This window comes from Nicotiana attenuata, unplaced genomic scaffold (assembly GCF_001879085.1).
Source record: "Nicotiana attenuata strain UT unplaced genomic scaffold, NIATTr2, whole genome shotgun sequence".
NCBI lineage: Eukaryota > Viridiplantae > Streptophyta > Magnoliopsida > Solanales > Solanaceae > Nicotiana > Nicotiana attenuata.
In genome coordinates this window covers 85,208-98,820 of record NW_017671819.1, presented here as the reverse complement: position 1 = coordinate 98,820, position 13,613 = coordinate 85,208, and the positions used below count along the sequence as shown (strand labels likewise).

Below are 13,613 nucleotides of genomic sequence, written 5' to 3'. Positions count from 1 at the left end.
GGGTTAGCAATTAAGAAGCAATGTTTACACTTGACCAAAAACTGTCAGGGGTGGAACTAGAATATTAGGTACAAGTTTGGATAAATTTAGAAGCTTTTATTTAGATTTTATACTTTTATTAAAAAATATTAAATATGCATGCATATTTAATTATAAATCCAGTAATTAAAACGACCTGGAAACTCGATGACAAATTCAAACTCATAAAATTCAAATAATGGCAAGATATGTGTCTTGGATATATACTTGATGTGAGTTAAATCATATAGACAACATAAGTAAAGTAATACTCCATACATTCTCAATTAGTCTATACCTCTTAATGTTAAATTATTTTGTGTAAATATGTCATGTAATTTTCTCTCAAAAAGGTTTTAATTGGATCAACTTTTCTTCATGGCCTGGTACTTCATTAACAAACACCCAAAAATTGGAAAAAAGATGATGCATTTTATTCCCTTTATGAACAAAGATGAGGTCAATCTTAATCTCTGTGAACATTTATCTGCCAAAAGAAAGGAAACTCCGTCACAGAAAATAGAGGTTTCTTTGTATTTTTCTAATATTTAAAGTAAATCAACTGTCATGGGCAGTACTTTAGGATAAGGATGAGGATGATTTGATAATTCTCCAAAAAGTTTAGTTCAAAATTAAACGATTAATCAAGTTAATTTTGTTTAAAGTCGTCATTAGTTGAAAGGGACAAGTAACCAAAAGGATCTTGATTAAACAAAAACAAAAAAAGATCTTTAGGGCACTCAATTTAAGATTTTCTATTGGTTAATGACTCATCAACAAGTTAATTAGATCAATCATCAAAGTGGTGAATTGGTTCAGATGGCAGTTCACGACCTCGATTATGAAAGATCTCATAACATTTATAATTAATTTCAATAATTTTTTATATAAAGTTTTCTTAGTTGTTCCGCTGTCCTTTATATGATCCTTTCCACTAACATGCCTCTTATAAAATGGCCTACAAAATTTTGTTATTTTTTATGATAATACTTACATTATTGATAGGGAAAAAAAACTTTCTCTTTTGTCTTTTCGACAATGATCTTTGTAAGATAATTCGGCTATTTCTTTCTTTATTAGTTGATTGGTACTCTATTCTTTTCAAGGTTCTTCATTTCTATATGTGCGATTATGGGATTGAATTGGAATTTAAGTTGAGATTTCCATTTTAATTGCTGATTGAATATTATCAAGATTTTTTGTTTCGTAAACCAACTATGGTGCTAATCTCAACCAACACATATCTTTACATTGTATGATTGTTTCATTCTGTATATTATTGAATTATATTCTAGTATAAAACCCTAAAATCTATTAGCTTGAATATTCTTTTGCTATTCTTTTTCCAAGTCCTCTCGAAACATCCCGACAAAAACCTAAAAGTCATTTAGGATGCACAAAAAAACTAATAATAAAGTAGATTCAGTAGTGGGGGCGTTTTTCAACTTCAACAATATACAAATACAGTGACTTCATTGAGAGCTCAACTTATTTACCTCTAGCAATTATTATATAGTTTTTCTTTCAACAATTATACTATTCCTGATGGGCACGATACCACTAGTTTTATTTATTTCTGAGTGGAAGTGATGTGTACCAAGGTGAGAATGTAAAACCTCAAGGAAATAGGACTTATGAAAGTTCATATATATATGCTATTTAATCAGGCAGACGTAGAAAAAGAAGAAGAAAAAAACTTTAGGGAGAACGAAACAAATGGAATCAATGAGGTCATTATAATGATAACAACTCCTCGCGACTGTTTTTACTTGAATTTTCGTCCCCTTTTTTACCTTTTTCTGCTTTGATACCCTATCACATCCACTTTTCCAAAATACATCTTCAAGTGAAAATTGAAAATTTTATGAACAAACGTTGATTCCAAAAAAAGTGAAATTTTTTTGGAAAGATCTTCCATCAAATTTTATGTCCAAACGGGCACTTAATGGGCGACAAAATTTAGAGAAAACAGGTCTTTAGAGACACAATATTCCTTGTAAATTTAACAAGGAGCGCAGAGATTCGAAATTATTAACAGAATTCATAGATGGCTTAGGGCAGTTGAAGAAGAAACACTATAATTCACATGTTGACACCACAAATTACAAAATCATTCGGACGTTACTCACAATGCACAAGGTTCCTAACAAAACAAATGTTCATAAAAAGGCCAGAAAAGAACTTTTAAAAAAAAGGAGAAAAGAAAGTAGAAGTAGAGGAATCAATGATAAGTCACTCATGTCATTATCGGAGAAAAGCAGCAAAAATACAATAAAACCCTTAGAGCAACAAAAGAAGAAGCAATCAAAATAAACATCCAATGCAATACAAAGTACAACGAGCTAAATTAGGTTTCCTTATTGCGGTTTAACTTAATCCCTTGTCCCTTTGACCCAGTGTTTCTCAAAAACATCAACTAGAGATTCCAACTTCAATATTCATGTACACAACTGCCTACTCTATACAAATTGCAAGTATGTTCTCCCAGAGACCGCAATCTACCAATAAAAAGTCATTTCAGCACCTTTGTAGAATGGCCATCTCAAGCGCATAAAGAAATCTCAGAGTACAAAGATCGAGGCAGAATAGCAAGGTAATAAGCCATTCTCAAGCGCCAACAGCTTGATTTATTACGGAAGTCTCTGCTAGGCGGAACATAGTGATCTCTTGCTGTTTGAAGTACCGACGGTCCTCTTCATCAACAAGAACAAGATTCAGATAGTATTTCACACTAAATTTGTTGTTGATATTACGATATGTTGGAGTCAGTTCATATGGACTAAGGAAGAGTCTAATGGGTATTGATTCGCCTGTCAATCGAGCACAAACAACAACAATATATTAACCAAAAGCCAATGAAGAAGATAACTGCTCGACTATTAAAGTATGACTGAATATACCTCTGACTGGAGCACCATCCATCAACTCAAACTTGGCCAGCGTCTCCGTTTCAACATGGGTATTTGCCCCAGAACCTGTTGATTCTCGTCGTCTGATCTCAAGATCCATGTTCTTAATCTTAATTCTTACAAGAAGAAAATATATTTTTCCTATGATAACATCTTTCAGATGATACCTGGAATATTATATTGCACATCAGAAGAGGCACTTCTAATCAGTAGATGCTTACATGTGAACAAACAGTAACAAATACACAGAACATGAGCATGAGTTGTTTTTCAGGATTAGAGTGAAGTGTGAACAAACAGACACTAATGTAAATTAAAGCTGTTCCCCTCATGCTAAAGCAACACATCTAAACTAGGAGTAAGTGATCTTGATAGTTATGATTGAACATTGTAATAGTTGAAAAGGTGGGGCATGAAAATCCAAAGACACAAACTACTATTAACGTTTTACTCACTTGCTTTTATTGTACTCGAACTCAATATGAAGGCAGTCTTCAATTCCGACTTCCATCTGCAAATTTAAACAATAGAAACAGATAAGCACTCCTAGCAGTGCAATTCTCCTCTCCGATACCTATTGTGATCCTCAGATGTGAGTGTCTTGATATCATCACCATGTCAGCCACTTTGTTATAAGTACCATGTCCATTAGTCAGACTTTTGAGCCATTTCACTCCCAACCCAGCAAGCTGTCTAATATTGTTTTCCTTTTCATGTTTCCGTGTACAAGTTTAATGAAAATGTGGGTATTACCTTAATACCCACATTTAGAAAGGAATATTACCTTAATGTGAATGCAGAAAAATCTAGAAAGGAATATTACCTTAATACTATTGTTGATTGAAGGAGGTGGGCTGTAGTTGCGCACCTGATTCAAAGTCAGACGTAAACTCAGCAAGTACTCTTTCTTTAGAAGAATAAACTTAGCAAGTAATCAATATAGTAACACTCCAGATCTCCATGAAACAGGTTCAAAATTAACCAACTAGAAACGAATCTGAGATGCAAAAAGTATTATATAAATTCCATGCCGGCCCCTTCTCCGAACTTATTCTTTCTTTTGGTGGTTCCATCAAAATGCCCTATAGACCCTTTTTTTCTTTTCCTTTTTATTTGGGTGAAATGCCAATTCAGAATGCCCTAGACTCTTTTATACAAAGTAAAGAGGCAAAGGCTGCTAATAGTAAGGGTAGACCATTAAGATAATGTGAATTTTTGACAAGATACGTCAAGAACACAAGATTAATGAACTTCAATAATCCAACAAATGGAACGAAGGAAAATGTATGTCATTACTCATTAGGACTTCATAAGGTACGCCGGCTATTTAAAATTGGCAAAATAATAAGACTGAGAGAAAGAGAATTTTACCACAACGTCTTGATATTCAACTATGCTACCAGCATAACCACGGGTGATAGTAACTTTAAGGATATACCTAAAGCCAACACAAAATTCCAGAGAAAAATTGTCGTTAGTCCAGCACAAGATCTATCAAACTGCTGACATTTTAGCCAGAACACATGTAACATGGACGAACAGGAACAGTATATTAGGAAAATTAATGGACATACGTACATGGACGACCAGGAACAGTAAATTAGGAAAATTAATGGACACACATACACTACACCACAGTAGAATGCGCATTCTTTGATTCAAATCTCCATGACTAATTTCTGAAATCCTCATATGTTAGTCTTATTTCCCATTCAGCTCTTCAAAACTTATGCAAACCACTTTCAAAACCTCAATTAAATTGATACAGAATGAAAGCCCATCTTTATCTTTTTGGTTCAGTAATTGGTACTTCATACTTCATATTCTTCTGGCTAATTCGAGTATTTTCAGTAAACTGCCTCACTTTCACACATTTCAGATGCTAATATGCTCATCTTTAAAAATGGCCAGCCACACTTCCTTTTTTTTTGGATAACTGGAAAATTCTCTAGGACCAGTGGCACACGGTTCAAAGCTTGGTAAATTAGTGGACCTACCCTATAAATACCAAACTTTTGACTGCCGCAGGATTCAAACATATGAATTGCGTCTAAGCAACACACCACACGCTGCAATCTTACCACTAGACCTTGATTTCCATGAAAGAAAAGGGTCGGGCTGAGGGAGTATGTACATCACGATCAATACTTAGGAATACTTATAAGCTGTGGGGAGAATTTCAGCAGAATATTGAACCAAAAGTGGGGGATGGAAAGAGTATAAAGTTTTGGGAAGATACCTGGTTGGCAATTGGGAAGTTTAAAGACAAGTTCCTATTTTGTATAGCCCAACTGTTGACAGTCTGCTTTATTGATTTGCAGGAAATGGTTGGTAGCTATCATTCAGGAGAAATTTCAATGACTGGGATGTTTCTGAAATCAGTCAATTTCTAATTTATTGGAGCATATTACTCTAGATGTTAGTAAGATGGATACTCGGATCTGCAACTTTAGCTGGAACGGAATACTTTCCTGTCAAGAGCTGCTACAGCATGCTGCAAGGAAACTATAGCAACTGGGAGATGGACTGTCCATGAAAAATGCTATGGAAGACTAAGGCACCTTCAAAGGTTGCTAGCTTTGACTGGGTGACTGCAGAAAATGCTTGTTTGACTCGAGCTGCTACAAAGGAGGGGCTTTCAACTGCACAGCAGATGCTTTTTTTGTGAGAAAGAACTAGTCTTCTAGTCATCTGTTTGCTTCACTGTGAAAGTACTTGGCGGATTTGGGCAATGTTCCTGAATATTTTAGGGTTGTCGCAAGATGTGAAGAGTCTTCTCCTTAGTTGGCAAGGACAGAAAGTTGGCAACAGATCTAAGCTGATATGGAAGACTATCCCTTTATATGTCATGTGGAATATTTGGCTTGAAAGAAATAAAAGATGTTTTCAAGGAGAGAAACATGTATCTTTTGTAAAATATAGTGTTTACAGGGTGGGGTATTAGAACAAGATTTTCTATGCATCCTGTCAAACATAAATAGAACAAGATTTTTTTTTTTTTTTGAATGAAAGAATATAACAAGCTTTTCTTCAGAAAATACTTTCATGATTTGACATCTTATCACCTCTCAGCATTCTATGGTGAGTTCCATAATTTGATAAACAAAGCCCTCCATGATCCATAAGTACCATAAATTCTCTTGGAAATTGTAGGCAATCAGCTAGCCACCAAGGCACCAACTTGCTTTTTTTTCTTTTTTGATAACCGAAAAATCGCTGAAGGCCAATGATACACGGTTCGAAACTTGGTGAAAAATGGGCCCGCCCTCTACTACCAACTTGCCTTTTGTGCACGTTATGAATTATGAATAATATACAACTAACTGACTAATTTGTTTGATCATGTCACAGAAATCATCCAACAAGCCGGAACTCTTCTTATATAATAATATCAAGATAGATTAATGCAACTTCACATATCAGAAAAACTCTGCAGCCTGTTCTGACTACCAATAAGTGTAGCTACAACTATTAATAAGTTTCCATAAAATTTAATCCGAAAGAACTGAAGCAAATAACCAGGAAGCTATGATGTGCCCAACCTTGTTGGAATCATCACTAGTCTAGAATCAATCATATCGAACCGTGCGCTACTTGAGCTTAGGAATTTCCCATTTATCAGGAAAAAAAAATCTAGATTCAAACATATACAGTACCAAATAAACCTCTATGGCAGAAACAAACAATTAAAAATCCTTTCCACCAAAAAAAAAAAAAAACAAGGCAGAAACTGTATAAAAGTATCATATATATGCTGCAAGGTTCCAAAACAAAAGAAACTTACCTAAGTCGGACATTAACACCATTATACGTTTCATAGGGCATTTCAACAGTTGAAAACTCAAAAGGATATGTTTTCCTTTCATAAATTTCACCAGGAACATCCAATTCTCGAACTACAAAAGAGAGAAATATTAAATGCAGAAAATGAAGCAATATATAAGGAAAGACCAGCGGGAAAAAGTACAAGGAAAGTTTGAGACCATAATTCTAAGTGGATGTCAAAGCAGTAGACCGAGTATTTTATGTCAAATAACTTACAACACCTAAATAGCATACCCACTAGACAACAGCTCAAATGGAAATGCTTTAGCTCATTGCAGTCCAGCAAAGATAAGTAGAAATAACCTAACTTATAGGTTAACATGCCACAATTGGCAATTGAAGAACACCGAATATTGGGCTCTCTGACAAAAATCTGTGGCTAGATTGACAGGAAACTTGTCTCTCTGGACCATGGATAAATAAAGCAAAGCCGGCGGTTCAAGCAAAAGAATGAACAGGCTGCCAGGCACAACTATAATGCCGTGACGGGACAACAGAACAGTAGTAGAAGAGAAAGGGAAAGGAGAGTCTAGCAACCTCAATTAATTTCCTAGGAAAAACCATTAAACGAATTCTGCATAATGCACCTAAGAACAACAAAGGCTGTATAAAAAAAACAGAAATCAATCATGATTCTCTATTCTTGACTATGAAGAATGTAAAATATTGAGAAGCTGCAAAATGTAGCATTCCGGCTAAAATTATAGTTAAATATGATAGGTTCTACAGATTATGACTCAACTACTAAGACAAGTAAAGATCATAAAAATAGAAACATTAGACTACTCACCGAGGTCCCATGAACAGGAAATATGAGAAACTCACAGCAAAATTAAGTACTAGAATACCCATAGACTCTAAAAGAATTAACACAATCTAACCTGATAGTAGCTCACAAGTCAGAAGCAACAGTTAAATTTAAACAAGACAACCAACAAAACATGTGTCACAGGTTCACTCAGCTAAGCAATAAATTTTCCTGTTCTGCTTCCACTTGCATCATATATGATATACTTACCAAGGGATGTGAAGTCGTAAAAGTTTCCCCTGTCAAAGTACATTTCTGGACAAGAGAAAAAAGACAATAGCAACATGAATTAATTATCCACAGCAGGTATATCAGCCCAAAAAAAAGTCACAGATGTGATGTGCAATATCTAGAATGCTGCATAGCCAAATAAAGACTACAAATTAAACAATTATACCAGCAAGAGACCATACATTTACTGAACTAAAACTTTATAGCAAAGCAAACATGAACGTACAAAAGAGAAGCTGCGAGGAGGAAAGCTTGTTTTTCGTTTTGGATAAGTCAAGTAGATGTTCTAATTGTAATGCAGTTTAGCCGATAAAGACTATACACAGAAAAATTGTACCAGCAATTTAACTGAACTATATAGTTTTTTATCAATATCAGACCTGGAATGCTAGTTCTTCCTTTTTTGAATGTCAAGCAGCAGGTTCCACACACACAATGAAACATCATAACCATGAATCGTGGTGATAAGGATAAAACAAGAGGAAAAAGGCAGGCTTATTCATTGAAGTATAGGATAATTAGTATGAAGATATAAGCATACTGACTGAAAACAAAGCTTTTTTTTTATAACCGAGAAATCCTCAAGGCCAATGGCACACAGTTCGAAACTCGGTGGATAATGGGTCCGCCCCTCTACCATTCTCCACTTAAATGCCAGGCTTTGTTTGTGGCAGGGTTCGAACCAGTGACATGCGCTTAACCCACACGTCATGTGCGGTGCTCTTATCACTAGAAGAGGGGGGGGGGACAAAAAAAGCAGTTATTTCTGAAAGTCAATAGCAAGCAGCATACAGTCTGCGCAACTGATAAGTAGAGTTTTTTTCTCCTTTGAGAAAGAAACAGGTAAGCAGAGCTTCACTGCAACCTTAGCTGAATTATCAGTTAGGAAAAGAGGTTACTTTAGTCCAACCCACTTCCCACACCTCAACGAAAGAAAAAAAAAATAGAAAGCAGATCATAGAGAGCAATAGGTATATTGATATGTGGGGAGAGAGTTCAAACTGGAAAAGATCAATGTAATTTTAATCTCAACATTTGCCATCAATGCACTTGATTGAGAAGGACACGAAACTGCAAATTGTTAAAAATTGTGACCAGTTGACAGCTCACCTATCTGGCCAAGAAGCTCAACTTTGATCCCATTATGTTCAACCTTCTTTCCTGATACTGGCTCTACAGAAATCTGAAGTCACAAAAAACTACATTCTCAAGAAAAGGTAAAGGATACCTTTCTACAAGTAATAAAATAAAAGAGAATTATAAGAATCAAAAGTATGTCACATGAAAAGTACCTTGCCAGCAATGTTTTCTTGACTTTGGAAAAGTGGGACCATAACAGTTTGACCATTTTCCTTCTTCAACGGAACCTAACAGAAAATAGATAATCAAGAATAGAACACAACAAGCAAACAGTAAACTTGTAAAGTGAAAACATCTCCAGTTTTGTTCTGACCGTTCAAATCAAAAAGATTGCACCTATTCTTTTTCTTTCCAATTTTTTTCAAGTCATATAGGTTGCATCTATTTACATGCACATTCAAGGGCATTGCATCTTGTTTCACACTACATCTGCTTTATGCTAATTAGACATATAACTGCAGCATGCATCTGATCTGGAATTCAACATTCAACTTCTCCTTTTTAAAGTCTTTTTGTTGAGGCGTCCCAATAATGTAAAAGTAACATGCTTATTGTTATTACTTCCTCTATCGACCATTCTATTCTATTCCTTAACTCTAGGTTGCTAGATAATTTATATTGTTCACCACATAAACATGATATTATAGTTCTTATGCCACGAAGATAGAACTGCGCTTAAGGTTTGACGGTTTTCTATATATTTAAACAGGACATGTCATGTCCTTATTTTCTGATAACTACATTATCTGTCATGCAGAAATAGTTCTTTTTTGGGATAGGTGAGTCATGTAGCAATACTGTACCAAAGTCGATTAAAATAAGATTTCATAGACATCTAGCAACAAGGTTGAACTTCGATCCACAATTGATGAATTTAATATCAAATAAAGAGACCAACTAGCAGCGTTTAGGTCATCAAAGGGGGGTTATTATCCCATGGAACAACAAACTGTTAGCCGAAACAAAGAAGAAACAATATATCAACTATGTTTCCCATCCAGTTTGTGACACATATATTGAGCATTTTTTTACCTACTGGCTATCTTACACCACTGAAGACAAAATGTTTCCATCAACATGACTAAAACTCCTGGTCAGCTAATAAAATGAAAATGACAAACAATAAGCACATCCATCAGAAGTTTCTACACGCAACTGCAGATTATGGCATCAATCTCCGCCAACGGCTTCATCTTCATTGATAAGTGTTATAAACATGATAAGAGCCATAACCAAGAAACAAGACTAACACTGGTAACCTACCGGTTTCCGGGATTTCCCATCAGAAAATGTGATTGAGATGTTGCATGCTGGCTTGAACGCTCCAATTATATAATTCTGCAAGAAGGATGCCCGATCATTTCAAAGACCAGTAATCATGGGCATATGGTTTAAAAGTTGGTATTTTAAGCATCAGTTTTGCATTAAGCATGCAGGAATATCAACACGTATCTATATACAGGAGGTAGCCAGTAGCTGATGTTAAAATTGAAAGGCCAATTACACACTCGCACAGATAGGTAATTAGACATACATGTATGTATGTGTGTGTGTGTGTGTGTGTGCAATCACACACACACAGAGCTATGTGGTAGCATAAGAAGCATATGTCCAACAACAACAAGCAATTGGTGAAACTTTACCATGCTATAAGAACTGCGTACAGGACCAACACTCTATCTTAGAAGAACCTGCATATGACACATACTTCAAGATTAGAGCTTGCAACATAAGAATAGCTACATACAGTTCATTCTAAAAAGTTACCTAGAGATGTTAACTATCATGTTCTTTAAACACACCAGCATTAACAAGGGATCCAAATGGATAGACAGATTTGCAGTTGAAGGGGCATTTTTAAATCAGATTAAAAGGTCCGATATTGAAACCATTATTCGGTAATCTAAATGTATTTGTAAATGACTTGAATTTACGGCTTTCTTACTGAAAATTCACAGTGTAACAATTAAAGATCTCAATTTTAGGCCTTCTTTTCTCTGCTTCTTTTATTCTTTGAGATAAATCTTCCAGGAATTAGTCAATAAGAAATAAAATCAGATTAATACTCCATAAGAAATTTGAAGTCAACATCAAATGTGAAGAAAATAAGAACGCAAATAAAGTTGTGAGATCACAAACAACAGTGAGAAATCGGGATGTAGCCACTCGTTCATGCATTGGGAGAAAATGCATAGAATTAAAACCAGTTCATCAAAAGAATTGAAACACAATTCAGAAATTGGCATTCTACACTAAATTTCGTAGGAAAAAAGGAATTAGGGTTTTACTGATTAGATGAGGAATTAGGAAATTTGAAGAGGAAGAGAAAACGGAAGAGCTTGTTAGCTTACAGCTGGATTTCGCCGAAGAAAGAGATCGTGAAAGAGCTCGCCGGGAGAGGAGCAAGTGTGCAGCGGAGGTAAAGTGGTCGATCAAGCCGAGATGGCAGATGTGTTACAAGTACACCCTCAACAATGGTTTTGTTTGACTGTTGCATACGAGCAGGGTTCCAACAAAAATACAAAAAGGGAACCAAACCGAAGAAGGGGAAAAAATAAATTAAAATAAAAAACAAAAACATGCCAACATATAAAAAGCAAATATATATATATATATATATATATATATATATATATATATATGATCAAACTGCAACTTTGCTAATTGAAATTGAGTAATTAATTGTAAAATTTCAAAAAAAAAGTGAAAAAAAATTTCAAGTAAAAATGGTATTTAAGAATTAGAGTCTGTGTTTGGACATGTATATAATTTTGGATTGTTTTTGAAGTTCTGTGAGTGATCTGAGTGAAAATTTTGAAAAACAGCATTTTGGAGTTTTCCAAATTTTCGAAAAATTCCAAAATTCATCCTCAAGTAAAAATTAGAAATTTTATAGCCAAACACTGATTTCGAAAAAAAAAATTCGAAAAAAATAAAAAATTTCTTATGTCCAAACGGGCTCTAAGACTTTGGCTTAATATTAGCATTAAGAGAAAAGTCTTATTTCACCATCGACTTCGAGGAAGAACTCCAAATCATCTAGCATTGAGGTAAGATTACAAATGCTATTTTGTGATTACTTGCATTAATTCTATACATGAATAAACCATAGAAATTCATAAAATTGAAATTTTTGACAGTTAAAATTGAGTTGTTGAATATAATGGACAATGAGTGATTTGCAATATATTAACGAGACCATGGACCTAGAAACTCTATGGATTAATCTAAAAGTTTGTGTGGAACTGGTTAAAGGTTTTTATTTTGAGGAATAGCTAACTTGATAAGCTCGCTGCTATCCACAGTTGACGTGGAAGGTTCAAACCACATTAGTAGGATATATAGCATCTTTTTCAGTTTCCTCCTTCCCCACCCCGATGAAAAAAAAAGTTCTACCCTTTAATAGGATTGACCACATTTGGATAGCTTTACCAGGGTTTAACTTCGACTTGAAATTCAAGTTTGAGAAATGGGACACTATTAAACCTTATCAATGTAGATTAGCGCTTCTTGACTAATTTTGACCTCATAGTTATGCTTTTTTAAAGCTTGGACTAGAGACCATATCCCCCTTAAATCCTCATTATGAGTAAACTAAATGTTGAACGATTGTGAAATAGGATGAAAGCCTTAGAAGATGTTTGGGCAGACATGTATATGGGTACGATAGTATAACAATGTTGTATGTTCAACTCTGAAACATGTTGAGTATTCTACTAGTTGCATTCTATTGTATATGATTGAGATGTTGCATGTTGCTGATCCTGCTGATGCGGTGAGGCCGCTTTAGGAAGCGTTTACTCGAATAGGCATCTCCGAGCCTACTCGGGTGCAAGGAGAGCAAGCAAGCAAAAAAGAGACGTTCCTCCGCGGCTAGGGGAAAAAATAAAAGGGCAAGGAGTGTCGTGCCGGAATCATCTTCAAATGATGTGGTGTCAAGCACCGCGCCTACGCCGGCCATAGATACCGTGGTTATTGATGATGATGGAGAAGCTAGTGATGAGGGGCTTCTCTACATAGAAGACGACGACCTTCATCAACTCAACAGAATGCTCAATATGTTGAGTTAGTTACATCAACCGAGGACGATGCCTCGGCGCTCTGTGGGGAGTTTGAGATGGTAGAAAATGCCAACTCCCGTTGTCGAGTCCCAGTCGATGCGCCCGGTACCGTGAGGCTTAGTACCGGGCCCCTGTCGTCTTCGGTTGACGAGCAACCAACAACTAGCATTGCGTTTGCCGCAGCTGCTTCTTACCCTTCAACGCCATCATCTTCATCTCCTTCTTGATCAACTCTTCCACTAGCAACTGCTACATCATCTCCATCGGGCCGCATCTGTCCGAGAAGAGGATGTTCTCCTCCCGCACTCCCCAATTTATGGGAACTTGGGGCAAAAGTATGCTGCCCCCTTAGAAGATTTGCAAAGGGGGAGGAGTGTTACTCTCTCGGTCTCTACCGGATGCAATCTGTTGTCCCGACCGGTGGAACTTGCTAACTATCTAAAGCCTTTAGCTTCAGAAAAAGATAGGGAAAAGATACAAGCTCGAGAGAGAGAGAGTTCTTGTTGAACAATGCCATGCACAATGCCGCAACGGTATATTCTTTGCTTCCTTTGTTATTCTTCAACCTTTGATACAGTATTATTCTGAGTTTACATTTCCTGTTTCGCATGCCAATTTTCT

General features: G+C 35.7%; 1 protein-coding gene across 1 annotated transcript; it reads right to left on the bottom strand.

Annotated features, from left to right (window-relative positions):
• Positions 1-2,231: 2,231 nt before the first annotated feature.
• Positions 2,232-11,460, bottom strand: LOC109210400 (vacuolar protein sorting-associated protein 26A). The gene is made up of 12 exons (XM_019373812.1): positions 11,283-11,460; positions 10,575-10,622; positions 10,195-10,269; positions 9,084-9,158; positions 8,902-8,974; positions 7,771-7,815; positions 6,712-6,823; positions 4,299-4,365; positions 3,751-3,795; positions 3,383-3,438; positions 2,919-3,094; positions 2,232-2,828 (listed from the first exon to the last, which is right to left on the bottom strand). Exons 2-12 carry the CDS (start codon positions 10,575-10,577, stop codon positions 2,626-2,628), a joined length of 930 nt encoding a protein of 309 aa, XP_019229357.1. The 5' UTR covers positions 10,578-10,622; positions 11,283-11,460; the 3' UTR covers positions 2,232-2,625.
• Positions 11,461-13,613: the final 2,153 nt, after the last annotated feature.

Excerpts from the sequence above, each read along its gene's own strand:
- LOC109210400 (XM_019373812.1), bottom strand. Across the intron at positions 4,366-6,711 it reads GGTGTTAATGTCCGACTTAG|GTATATCCTTAAAGTTACTA; the intron begins GTAAGTTTCTTT and ends TGTTGGCTTTAG. Across the intron at positions 3,439-3,750 it reads CAATCAACAATAGTATTAAG|ATGGAAGTCGGAATTGAAGA; the intron begins GTAATATTCCTT and ends TTAAATTTGCAG.